At 32.6% G+C, this 14,119-nt stretch overlaps 1 protein-coding gene across 5 annotated transcripts in view; it reads left to right on the plus strand.

Moving 5' to 3' along the window:
* Positions 1 to 4,043: 4,043 nt before the first annotated feature.
* The window catches only part of LOC149792499 (DNA damage-regulated autophagy modulator protein 2-like), a 42,487-nt gene continuing 32,411 nt past the window's right edge, over positions 4,044 to 14,119 (plus strand). Inside the window, exons 1-3 of one of the 5 annotated variants that reach the window (XM_089971091.1) lie at positions 4,044 to 4,067; positions 9,536 to 9,677; positions 13,628 to 13,695. In XM_089971091.1, the coding sequence (XP_089827217.1) occupies positions 9,553 to 9,677; positions 13,628 to 13,695 (193 nt within the window). In that variant the 5' untranslated portion in view covers positions 4,044 to 4,067; positions 9,536 to 9,552. Of the gene's footprint in view, positions 4,168 to 4,203; positions 4,523 to 4,553; positions 4,690 to 9,535; positions 9,678 to 13,627; positions 13,696 to 14,119 lie in introns of those variants that run through there. The other 4 variants (XM_089971089.1, XM_089971086.1, XM_089971087.1 and 1 more) reach the window with 4 other exon arrangements.

A 14,119-nucleotide genomic window follows, 5' to 3' on the forward strand; every position in this document is an offset into this window, starting at 1 on the left:
GCATTTTCGAGCAAAAAACGCTAAGTCTCCATTTGCCAAACGGAGACTTTATTTTTTCCTTGTTTAAAAAGCGAGATTTCGAAGGAAGGCTCTATTTGTTGTTTTGAGGCTTTAATCGAAAATTTGTCGGAATATTGTCCGAATCACCCCCCCTGCTGCTAAAGGTGTGTTTGGTACTAATCAAAATAGGTGGTGATGGACTGCACAAATGGCATATTTTGATAGGAATCAAAAGGGGGGTGATGGATTACGAGAGGGGGTGTTTCGATTGTATATATGATGTATTAGATTTCAAGGTGATGTCTTGAATTGTAGATAAATAAATGAACTTTAATAGCACCATGCCCCTTTGACCATTTTAACACAGCGTTTCTGACATTTCCCCCATTACACCCACACATCCACAACCACACAACGCCATTTTAACATAGAATTTTCCATTGACCCCAATGTGGCCCCCGCATGTTAACTTATAGCCTAATGTTACATCCTTTATGACCCCCAAATGGCCCATAAAGCTACCACAATGCTCACTGGATATGAATCTTGCGTGCTGCTGTAGTATTATATATTATTAACTAAAACTGGCAAATAGAAATATTTGATTAAGTTTTGTAAAAGTTATAAGTTGTTATCAAATGGCGCCACTCCATGGTATGTGCTGCTGGATAAAAACAAGAATTGTATTCATTTAAATGGTCTAAAAAAAATAAATTAGCTAAGCGGAAGGGGATTACAATGTCCTAAGTCGACATAACTTTACAGGGGGTGATTGACTGGTCACGTGCAGCTGTTGTCTGCAGTGTGTTTTCACTAATTAAAAAAAAAAGATGAAAGAAAGAAGGAAAGGAAGAAAGAAAGAAATTAAAAGAAACTTTCTGGACAATAATACATTTTTACATATTCAAGCCAAATGTTTAAGACCAGTTAGTGAATTTAGATGACCAGAAGTAATCATATATATTGGATAGCGTGGCAACAGGTTTATCAATACAAGAATGAGACTTTTGACCGATTTTTAGAGTTGTTGTTGTTGTTGTTCTAGGGTTTAACGCCATTTTTCAGCACAAGATAGGCTATACATGGCGGCCAGTATAACTGGTGGAGGAAGAACCCTGGAAAACCCAGGGAAGAACCACCGACACACGAGAGGCTACTGGCAGGCTTTCCCACGTACCCACGCTAGCCGAGCCTTGGACTCGAACACACGCAGACAGAGGTGAGATGGCAGTGATCCGGAACGGTGAGCGTTTTAGCCGATTTTTAGAGAATTTGCGGCATTTTGTACGCCTTAACTGAGGATAGAACAATAAAAAATCATTAAAGTTTTAGATAAAAAGATTTTAGATAAAGCCTCAAGTAACATTGGCAGATCCAGAAATGTTGTTCGAGGTGGGTGGGGGGGGGACATAAACAAGTAGGCAAGTGGTCTGTAGGACGAAACACACACACACACACACACTCACACACACACACATATTCCCCATATCGCTACGATGTCTGCAGTGTGGCAGTTTATAGTGATGTCTAGCACTGGGGCATCATGCCGCAGACATGTAGCATGATGTCCCACCCAGTCACATTATCCTGACACCAGGCCGACCAGTCCTAACACTAACCTCTTAATGCTGAGCGCCAAGCGAGGCAGCTGTTAGTACCATTTTTTGTAAGACTTTGGTATGACTCGGCCGGGAATCGAACCAACGACCTCCCGCATCCTAAACGGAAGCTCTAACCACTAGACCACAGGAGCGGTCACCAGGAGCATATCGTAATTCCATTCAAAGTGCAAATATGTGTATTTTTATGCGATATAAATAAAATATATGTATAGTATGTACGCTGTATCAATGATATACCACTCGTTGCATAAATTTTTCATTAAACGGAAACTCGGCAAGCCTCGTTTCCATTTAATGATTTTTTTTATACATTTCGTGGTATATCATTGATTTAGTGTGCATATTGTATATATATATATATATATATATATATATATATATATATATATATATATATATATATATATATATATATATATATATATGTATGTATGTATCTACATGTATCTATATGTATATATATGTATTTATATGTATCTATATGTATCTATATGTGTATTTATATGTCTCTATATGTATCTATATGTATATATATGTATCAATATGTATATATATGTATCTATATATATATATATATATATATATATATATATATATATATATATATATATATATATATATATATATATATATATATATATATATATATATATGTATCTATATGTATATATATATGCATCTATATGTATCTATATGTATATATAAGTATATATACGTATCTACATGTATATGTATATATGTATCTATATGTATCTATATTTAATATCTATATGTATATGTATATATGTATCTATATGTATATCTATATGTATATGTATACATGTATCCATATGTATATCTATATGTATATCTATATATGTATCTATATGTATATATATGTATATCTATATATATGTATATGTATATATGTATCTATATGCATGTCTATATATATATGTATATGTATATATGTATACATATATGTATATGTATATATATATATATATATATATATATATATATATATATATATATATATATACATATATGCATATGTCTATATCTGTGTATATATATGTATATATATGTATATGTCTATATCTGTATATATATATGTATATGTGTATATCTGTATATATCTGTATATATATGTATATATCTGTATATATCTATATATATATGCATATATATATATATATATATATATATATATATATATATATATATATATATATATATATATATATATATATATATATATATATATATATATATATATATATATATATGTATATCTATGTGTATATATCTATATCTATGTGTATATCTATGTATATCTATGTATGTATATATCTATATCTATGTGATCTATGTGTATATCTATTTATATCTATGTATGTATATATGTATATCTATGTGTATATCTATGTATGTATATATCTATATCTATGTGTATGTCTATGTATGTATACATGTATATCTATGTGTATATTTATGTATGTATACATGTATATCTATGTGTATATCTCTGTCTGTATACATGTATATCTATGTTTATATCTATGTATGTATATGTGTATATCTATGTATGTATACATGTATATCTATGTGTATATCTGTGTATTTATACATGTATATCTATGTGTATATCTATGTATGTATACATGTATATCTATGTGTATATATATGTATGTATATATGTATATCTATGTATGTATATCTATGATATATGTATATATATATATATATATATATATATATATATATATATATATATATATATATATCTATGTATATATCTGTGTGTGTGTATATATATAGATAGATATGTATGTATATATGTATATATCTATATTTATGTATATATTTATGTATATATCTATATCTATATATATATATATATATATATATATATATATATATATATATATATATATATAAGTATATCTATGTATATATATATATATATATATATATCTATTTATCTATCTATGTATATATACATACTATGTATGTATATATGTATATCTATGTGTAGATCTATGTATGTATACATGTATATCTATGTGTATATCTATGTATATCTATGTATATATGTATATCTATGTGTATATCTATGTATGTACATGTATATCTATGTGTATATATGTATATCTATGTATATCTATGTATGTATATATGTATATCTATGTATATATATATATATATATATATATATATATATATATATATATATATATATATATATATATATATATATATATATATATATACGGTGTAATGTCCGTATTATTTATTCCATCCGTACTGACAAATTATTTTCCTTTTCATTCTAACTTCGCGATCACAACCTTTTTATAGATGTACACGTAAAAAAGAAACCACCATAAATTTCTACTTTCGTTTTCTTTGTGTTTGCATGAATAACTTCCCCTTTGCTCTCTTTCGCTGAAAGAAATAAGAAAAGTATACACTTTTGTTACTAAATTTGCGAACTATTCTGGTGATTTAAAAATATATTTAAGCTCCAATTCATTAACTTTAAAAGTATAGGACACAAATAACTGTGAGTGTAGTAGTCTGTTTCTATAATTGATAACAGTTTGTATATCGGGTTCTTAGAGTTTTATCGACAACAAATCAGCTTCGAGTCATAGTCATGTGTTAACAGTTGCTGTCTTAGTCATTTTTGTCACGTGACGGGTAATCTACAGGATATTTAATTATTTCCTCATCTACAGGGTAATTGAAAATTTTCTTTAGTTCAAAGCTAGCAACAGATTAAGTGAATGAATAGTGAGCAGACAGATATGCGCAAGTTCCGTGGGTGACTGTTCTGATCGTATCTGAGTGTAGTAGACGTATTTTCCATATTCTTTCACCATAGCCGGAAGAAGAGATAAATCTGAATATTGCTAAAGGTACAAATATTCAAGCTTTTTACAGACTTCGATATTTAGCTGACTAGTAGTGGTTTGTATAACCGTGAATCTATCTCGAGTGAGGATTTGTCTCACTAGGCTTGATCATGGTAACCTAAAGTAGTCCCCATCAGCTTGTACCACAAACCCTTTGGATTTTGACAACTGTAAGCTTCAAAAATATACAAAATGCACAAAACTTACTTATTTCATTCATTGATTTATGATTTTTTTAGAAAATTATAACTAAGCTGTCATTTTAAGAAATGAGTATGTTTTGAGTATTTTTTTCCAAACATCTTTTAAGTTTAATGCTTTTTATTTTCATAATCACAAAGGATACAAGTTGATGGGTGTGTGGGCAAATACTGTAGAAGTCATTATTATATACTCCATTTGTTTCTCCATTAACTTTACATTGTCAGAATCATGCAGTATTTTATGATATTGAACTTTAATGCAATTCATATTGAACTCACATGAATAAAGGAACTACTTTCTATTGTAAACAAACAGTGGACGCAGATGCTAGCACTTTTTATTTATTTTATTTGTCTGTGGATGAAGTAAACAAACTGAATGAACTAAAGCAGATGTTTCATGGACTGCCACGTACCAGCTGCTTTGGCACTTTCTGCCTTAACTTTTTTTATACAATGTTTCGGATTTAGGCTAGCTATAGATGCCAGACAGGGTCCTTACAAATAACATGCAAGTGACAAGGCATAAAATGTCTTCTTTTGCTGGTAATAAGAATGGCAAAATATATACTTACAGTTTTACATACTGAATTTCCTCAAAATGTACCTTCTTTGTTCTGCAAATCCGAATTACATGAGCCATGTCATGGGTTCTCAAGCTTGATTACACATTTAAAAATTATACTGTAATTTCGACTATATTCCAAGTGCAATTACATCTTCTTACTGCACTCAAAATGAAATAAACATTATATTCCATAGCTTCTTTTTGATAATTGCAATTGAAAGACTACATATTTTCCCCACATTATGATTTCAAACATTCAATGGCAGAACAGAAACACACTTGCAGATGTCAACACGGTGCTCCATTGCCACTGAAATCCATGTAGAATTGGCACATAAATCCAGTCCATAATCACGAAAATTCATAGAAACGACAAAAATACATCTATTCATTCCAGATCAAATGGAAAAGTTGTTGCAATATAACTCCCAATTTCAATTTTAAATAGACCAAAACACCATTTTCTTTTGAAAGTTATATCTAATGCACGACTAAGTTCAAATTTATCTGGGCAGAGTTATGTGTGCATTAATAATGTTATGTAATGATGAATCTGCACTTGTGCATTTAGTTTGGAATACGGCATACTTTCATTTATTTTCTTACATGTTGTGTAGTTTTGTTTACATTATTAAACCTTAGGTAGAATACGAAAATGAGCATATAATGAAAAGGCTATTGCATTTGTATGAGAAAATATGAACTTGTTTTGTCAGATGGATATAATGCACTCCCAAGGTCGTGCAGTATTTCCATGTGAAAAACTTGTTCATATTTTCCCATACAAATGCAGTAACCTATAAATACAAAACTTTTGAAGCTGATATGCATGATGGTCGGGGTTGATGTCTTAATGTCTGAACAAATAGTTTTTAGTTCACTGAGAGGTCAGTCAACCTTGCAGTTACATGCAAAATTTTAAGGAATAGTTCATATAGTTGCCAGCCCATTTTCACACTGTTGCACAGATTATACACATAGTTTTCAGCCCATTTTGACACTTTTGCACAGATTATTCACATAGATGCCAGCCCATTTTGACACTTGCAAGGATTATTCACATAGTTGCCAGCCCAATTTGACACTGTTGCACAGATTATTCACAAAGTTGCCAGCCCATTTTGACACTTGTACAGATTATTCACGTAGTTGCCAGCCCATTTTGACACTGTTGCACAGATTAGAGTCTGATTGCTTTAGCCCTTCTCTGCTTACTCTGATTACAATTTCCTTCCTGAAGTATGTGGTTAGAGCATCCACCTTAGAAGTGGAAGGTCGTGGGTTTGATCCCCGGCCTAGTCATACCAAAGACTTACAAAAATGGTACTAACAGCTGCCTCGCTTGGCGCTCAGCATTAAGAGGTTAGTGTTAGGACTGGTCGGCCTGGTGTCAGGATAATGTGACTGGGTGGGACATCATGCTACATGTCTGCGGCATGATGCCCGAGTGCTAGACATCACTATAAACTGTCACAATGCAGACATAGTAGCGATATGACTTAAAATTTTTTAAAGCTACGTTAAAAATCCAAATCACACACACACACACATTCCTGAAGTATGTATTTGCACATTCAAGCTGGTGGTTTTTTCAGACTAATTTATTGCAATATTAGTTGGTTGAATAGTGATGATAGCCTAAAATCCCTTTAACTTGTGATATATTTCTTTAGCAGAATGTCTGATTACATTTGGCCAAATTCATCTCATCAAAAAAAATAAAAATTAAACCCTTGGTTTAAAAAACTTGGGCATTCCTTGGCCAGCTTTCTCAATGCAGAATTAAGACGGATCTGTTGCACTTTTCATGTTGAGTCACTTTCTTCCACTACACATCAAAGGTTCTGATTGTATTGTTTTAATCATTCATGTAACCATCACTTGTTTGCAGCAGCATATTTTTGTTCTTTTGTATTTTTAATTTTAGGTAGTTGTAAGGGTTAATCTGGAAGTAAATATAAATATGCAAACTTTGACAGATGCAAATCCATGAATTAAAGTACTCAAGACATTGTTCTTTTGTTCAAAACCGCAAAAATGTATGCCCATGAAATAAATGAAACCAGTACCAGTTTATAATACATATATATATATATATATATATATATATATATATATATATATATATATATATATATATTAAAAAACATGGAATTTAAAGTGTTGGTATAAAGCAAATTGATATACCAATACTATTGTGATCCGCCCATGGTGCAATAATACAAATATAAAAACATTCTTTCAACTGCAGGCCTATAGATCAATGAAATTAAAATGGTACAGAATTTCATTGGAATCCTTTTATTTCCATTCCCCTCTCCCCTCTTGTGTGTAAGGGACAAAAACATTAAAACTGAACTTGTACCAAGTAACCTGCAGTAATCTGATTCATTGTAATGGTATGTTTATGCTTTCCTTGGGTTCTATCTACAGTGTTCATAATGATACATGGTTGCAGTCACCAGTCGACACATGGCCTGCATGTTAAATTTGTCGCTTACGAGCTTACAAGGCACACATACTGTAGCGTATTTAATACTTTGTTGTTGTTGATTCTTAAACCTATTATAATGTTCGAAAACTTGATTATTAATTATTAAATATAAAAATGACCAAATGGTTGCCCCCCCACTCTCTCTCTTTCTCTCTCTCTCTCTCTCTCTCTCTCTCTCTCTCTCTCTCTCTGGATTATCATAGCTAGATATGGGTGAAACTTCTTGAAAATACGAGCATTGGGGAGAGAGAGCTGAGATTGAGCAGTGGCATCACTAGGTGGGTGCAGACCACACCAGCTGACACCATCAGAGGGGGTGAAACCAAAATGATTGTCTATAAAAGTTTTGAATTTTTGTGCAGGAAGGAGGTCCATGGGGGTGACACCATGAGTTGCCGCACTGAGTGACACCAACCCTAGTGGCGCCACTGAGAGAGAGAGAGAGAGAGAGAATTTTTTAGTCTTTAGAAATGTTCATTAAAGTAGAATAATGACTTACACGACTTATGCTGTATCAATGAAGTTTTGTCTGTTTCAGTGTTTGCTGTTCTAAAAGAAACCAAACAATTTCAGAAGGATGTTTCCAATCAGAAAACTTGACATCATCCCAGCTTTGCCGCCAGTGCGGTCAGAGTTTGGAAGATGCAGATTAAGCAGAATTTATCTCTTGTAGCTATTATTTTGCAATTTATACAGATTTATATTATAATAAACTGTTTTGTATCACTATATATTGCTAGAGAAAACTTATGCACTGTCTTGTATAGCTTTATACATGTGCTAAAATGTACTATATAACCACGCTAATGTACACTTCATTATGGTGTGAATAGTGATTGTGGTGCTGTATGGTGTGAATAGTGATTGTGGTGCTGTATGGTGTGAAAAGTGATTGTGGTGCTGTATGGTGTGAATAGTGATTGTGGTGCTATATGGTGTGAATAGTGACTGTGGTGCTGCTACCAAAAATTCATATATTTGTTCATGAAGAAATAACATTCCTTTTTTCAGAGTATGAAAACTATTGTGCAGGATTAAGTGCAGAGTTAAACAAATGCAGTTAGCTTCAAAATTTTGTGTTCACAAGTTAAGTAAACAACATTGAGATCTAAAATAGCTTCTTATCCAAATTTATAAATCAGTTAATTTTGCTACCATTTTACAGGAAAACAATAGATTATTGATTCCAGCTCAATCATCTGTCATAAATACCCACTGAAACAAGTTTATGGACCGAACTGTCAGCAGTTTTGGTCATTGCTACACTCATGTCAAACATAATAACCGTTATCTATTCTCTGGCTTTAACTCATTCATATACACAGGAACATGTCCTTCCATTATTAACACTGGTTGGAAAAAAAAATGTTTAAGTTATAGAAGTGGAGAGTGGCTAATATAATCAAACATTCTTTTCCCTGCTGCTCTGCATTGAAGTAAAGTAATAGTTAATAAAATAAATGTGTCACTAAATACTGGTTTGTTTGTTTTGTCTTGTCTTTTACTTCATTTACCAATATAATTTGATTACCAAATTCGGTCAAAAATTGTACCAAAATTGTGCTATTTGCAGAATAACTCAGCAACCAGATTGTTTCTTGTAACTTTTTATTCCTGTACCGCATCTGCCCAGATTGGTGTTGAGTGAGGAAGAAAAAGAAAGAATAGTTCTCAACATGAAAAGTCTGATGTTAATATTATTGGGTGAGTTCACTAATAATCAAAAATATTTCTGATCTGATTCCTTTCAGACTAGGCACCATTTGTCATGTGCAGAAGAGGCTTTCAGTGTCTACCAATAAGCGTGGTGGTTCTTTCAGTTGCCACATTTGTATGTACCTACATTATAGCTGTTGTCAGAGGAGATGTTTCAGCTTTCTTTCCATATATCAGGTACTTAAGAACTGACTCATTGTGAGCAGTGCATGAGATCTATGTAGGGTATGTAGCCTTCATCATTGAATTGTAATGGGTAAATAACCATTATCATGACATGTATGATGGGTATGTAGCCTTTATTATGAGATCTATGATGGGTATGTAGCCTTGATTATGACATCTGTGATGGGATGTAGCCTTGATTGTGACATGTATGATAGGTATGTAGCCTTGATTGTTACATGTATGGTAGGTATATAGCCTTGATTATGGAATATATGATGGGTATGTAGCTTTCATCATGACATGTATGATGGGTATGTAGCCTTTATCATGACATGTATGACAGGTATGTAGCCTTCATCATGACATGTATGATGGATATGTAGCCTTCATCATGACATGTATGATGGATATGTAGCCTTGATCATGACATGTATGATGGGTATGTGGCCTTGATTGTTACATGTATGGTAGGTATATAGCCTTGATCATGACATGTATGATAGGTATGTAGCCTTCATCATGACATATATGATGGGTATGTGGCCTTTATCATGACATGTATGATGGGTATGTAGCCTTGATTGTTACATGTTTGGTAGGTATATAGCCTTGATCATGACATGTATGATAGGTATGTAGCCTTCATCATGACATATATGATTGGTATAAAACCTTTATCATGACATGTATGATGGGTATGTAGCCTTTTTCATGACATGTATGATAGGTGTGTAGCCTTTATCATGACATGTATGATAGGTATGTAGCCTTTATCATGACATATATGATGGGTATGTAGCCTTTTTCATGACATGTATGATAGGTATGTAGCCTTTATCATGACATGTATGATAGGTATGTAGTTTTGATCATGATATATATGATGGGTATGTAGCCTTCATCATGACATATGATGGGTATGTAGCCTTTTTCATGACATGTATGATAGGTATGTAGCCTTTATCATGACATGTATGATAGGTATGTAGCCTTTTTCATGACATATGATAGGTATGTAGCCTTTATCATGACATGTATGATAGGTATGTAGTTTTGATCATGATATATATCATGGGTATGTAGCCTTCATCATGATATGTATGATGGGTATGTAGCCTTCATCATGACATATGATGGGTATGTAGCCTTTTTCATGACATGTATGATAGGTATGTAGCCTTTATCATGACATGTATGATAGGTATGTAGCCTTCATCATGACAAGTATGATGGGTATGTAGCCTTGATCATGACATGTATGATGGGTATGTAGCCTTCATCATGACATGTATGATGGGTATGTAGCCTTGATTGTTACATATATGGTAGGTATATAGCCTTGATCATGACATGTATGATAGGTATGTAGCCTTCATCATGACATATATGATTGGTATAAAGCCTTTATCATGACATGTATGATGGGTATGTAGCCTTTTTCATGACATGTATGATAGGTATGTACCCTTCATCATGACATGTATGATGGATATGTAGCCTTCATCATGACATGTATGATGGGTATGTAAGCTTCATCATGACATGTATGATGGGTATGTAGCCTTCATCATGACATGTATGATGGGTATGTAACCTTCATCATGACAAGTATGATGGGTATGTAGCCTTCATCATGACAAGTATGATGGGTATGTAGCCTTCATCATGACATGTATGATGGGTATGTAGCCTTTATCATGACATGTATGATGGGTATGTAGCCTTCATCATGACATGTATGATGGGTATGTAACCTTCATCATGACATGTATGATAGGTATGTAGTTTTGATCATAACATGTATGATGGATATGTAGCCTTGATCATGACATGTATGATGGATATGTAGCCTTCATCATGACATGTATGATGGGTATGTGGCCTTCATCATGACATGTATGATGGATATGTAGCCTTCATCATGACATGTATGATAGGTATGTAGCCTTCATCATGACATGTATGATGGGTATGTAGCCTTCATCATGACATGTATGATGGGTATGTAACCTTCATCATGACATGTATGATAGGTATGTAGTTTTGATCATAACATGTATGATGGATATGTAGCCTTGATCATGACATGTATGATGGATATGTAGCCTTGATCATGACATGTATGATGGGTATGTAGCCTTGATCATGACATGTATGACAGGTGTGTAGCCTTCATCATGACATGTATGATGGGTATGTAGCCTTCATCATGACATGTATGATGGATATGTAGCCTTCATCATGACATGTATGATGGGTATGTAGCCTTCATCATGACATGTATGATGGGTATGTAGCCTTGATCATGACATGTATGATGGGTATGTAGCCTTCATCATGACATGTATGATGGGTATGTAGCCTTCATCATGACATGTATGATGGGTATGTAGCCTTCATCATGACATGTATGATGGATATGTAGCCTTGATCATGACATGTATGATGGGTATGTAGCCTTGATCATGATATGTATGATGGGTATGTAGCCTTGATCATGACATGTATGATGGGTATGTAGCCTTCATCATGACATGTATGATTAATATGTAGCCTTGATCATGATATGTATGATGGGTATGTAGCCTTGATCATGACATGTATGATGGATATGTAGCCTTCATCATGACATGTATGATGGATATGTAGCCTTGATCATGACATGTATGATGGGTATGTAGCCTTGATCATGACATGTATGATAGATATGTAGCCTTGATCATGACATGTATGATAGATATGTAGCCTTGATCATGACATGTATGATTAATATGTAGCCTTGATCATGACATGTGTGGTGGTTATGTCGTCTTCATTATGACACGTATGATAGATATGTTGCCTTGATTAATACATGTATGATTGTTATATGATAATGTATGCTACTAATATATTGGAGCAAATGATCCATGCTACTTTTTCATGATGAAAATAAGAAGTTTCAGTTCTTACTATTAGTCTTTGAATGAACACTATGATCTGTGATATATAAAATATGTCATAGATATTTTTATGTATATTGTTACAATCTAATTTACAGTACATTTATGTAGATTTAGATATGTGATATATACAGTGTATGTAAATATATATATATATATATATATATATATATATATATATATATATATATATATATATATATATATATATATATATATATATATATATATATTTGTTACAATCTAATTTACAATGCATTTATGTAGATTTAATTATTATTATTATTGCCATTGATGATTTTAATTTAGCAATTTAAGCAGGAATTTTATGATTTTATAGTAAACATGATAATTGACAGTTGAAAGAGAATGATTTATTGTTTAGAATTGACAGGAAAAAATAATCATAAGGCATGTGGCAAACCCAAATGTACAATAGCTATTATAAATTAACCATTGATATAAATTTGATACACATTTTCACCCAGATAAATTTGGCTGTAGAGCCTTATCCATAAACTGTAAACTAAATAAGATTCAAGAAACTAAATAAAAAATAAAATAACTTTAAAAAGAATAAAAACAGGCCTTAAAAAAAAAATTATTTTATGCTTAAAACTGTTCAGTATTTGTCATCCAGTTGCCTTGGCACTAAAAATCCCACTTGTGTTGCCAGGCTATAAAGCACTGAATCAAGCCAAATATCAGTGTTCTTCACAACTACCTAACTAGGTAATTTTCTCATCTCAGACCTTGATATCATATCTACACTGCATAGAACACGGAGTTTCATACAAGTATATAGAACTGCATTCATCTATCCAGGTGCACTGTAAAACACTAAGTTTTTATGTTATTTTTAGAGCTATAGGGTTCCATTATTTTTATACATGATAACTAGCAGTTAACAGGATATAGTATTACCAATGGAAGGGAAGCAACTCCTATTTTTCCCTGAATGTTAGGGTCCTAGTCTTGATTTATAGTTGATATATGAATTTATGTTGATTGTTTCAGTGATACGGGCACAGAGATACCTGAGAGTTGTGTGTTTGGTCAGTTTCTAAATATGGCAGCTTTACTGGGTGAGTATTTTCTTTTATATTCATTCCTTTGACAACCCATCACAGACCAGAGCTTGTGGCATGTTCGCATATTTTAAGCAGAAAATGGTAAATATCCTGAAACACTAGAGGGATGGTAGCTCCAGAAATTTGTTGAAAATAGTTTCTAGAATTCTCTCAAGGTGACACAAATGGCTGTGACCTCATATATCTCAAGGTGACACAAATGGCTGTGTCCACATATATGGAGCAACATGGCAGCTGAAGATTGAAGCCAACATGGCTCTTTATATTGGGCTAAACCTAGTGATCTCTTTAAAGTCCACACAAGCAGAGGTTATGAGAGATGTAAAACACCCACGTCTTGCAAACAAATAAAGACACAAAGGTAGGCTTTCTTTTTAATGTTTGTTTTAATCTTTGAAATATTATTACATGCATCCCT

The sequence above is a fragment of the Sinohyriopsis cumingii genome, chromosome 9, assembly GCF_028554795.1.
Source record: "Sinohyriopsis cumingii isolate HCF-2022 chromosome 9, ASM2855479v2, whole genome shotgun sequence".
Classification (NCBI taxonomy): domain Eukaryota; kingdom Metazoa; phylum Mollusca; class Bivalvia; order Unionida; family Unionidae; genus Sinohyriopsis; species Sinohyriopsis cumingii.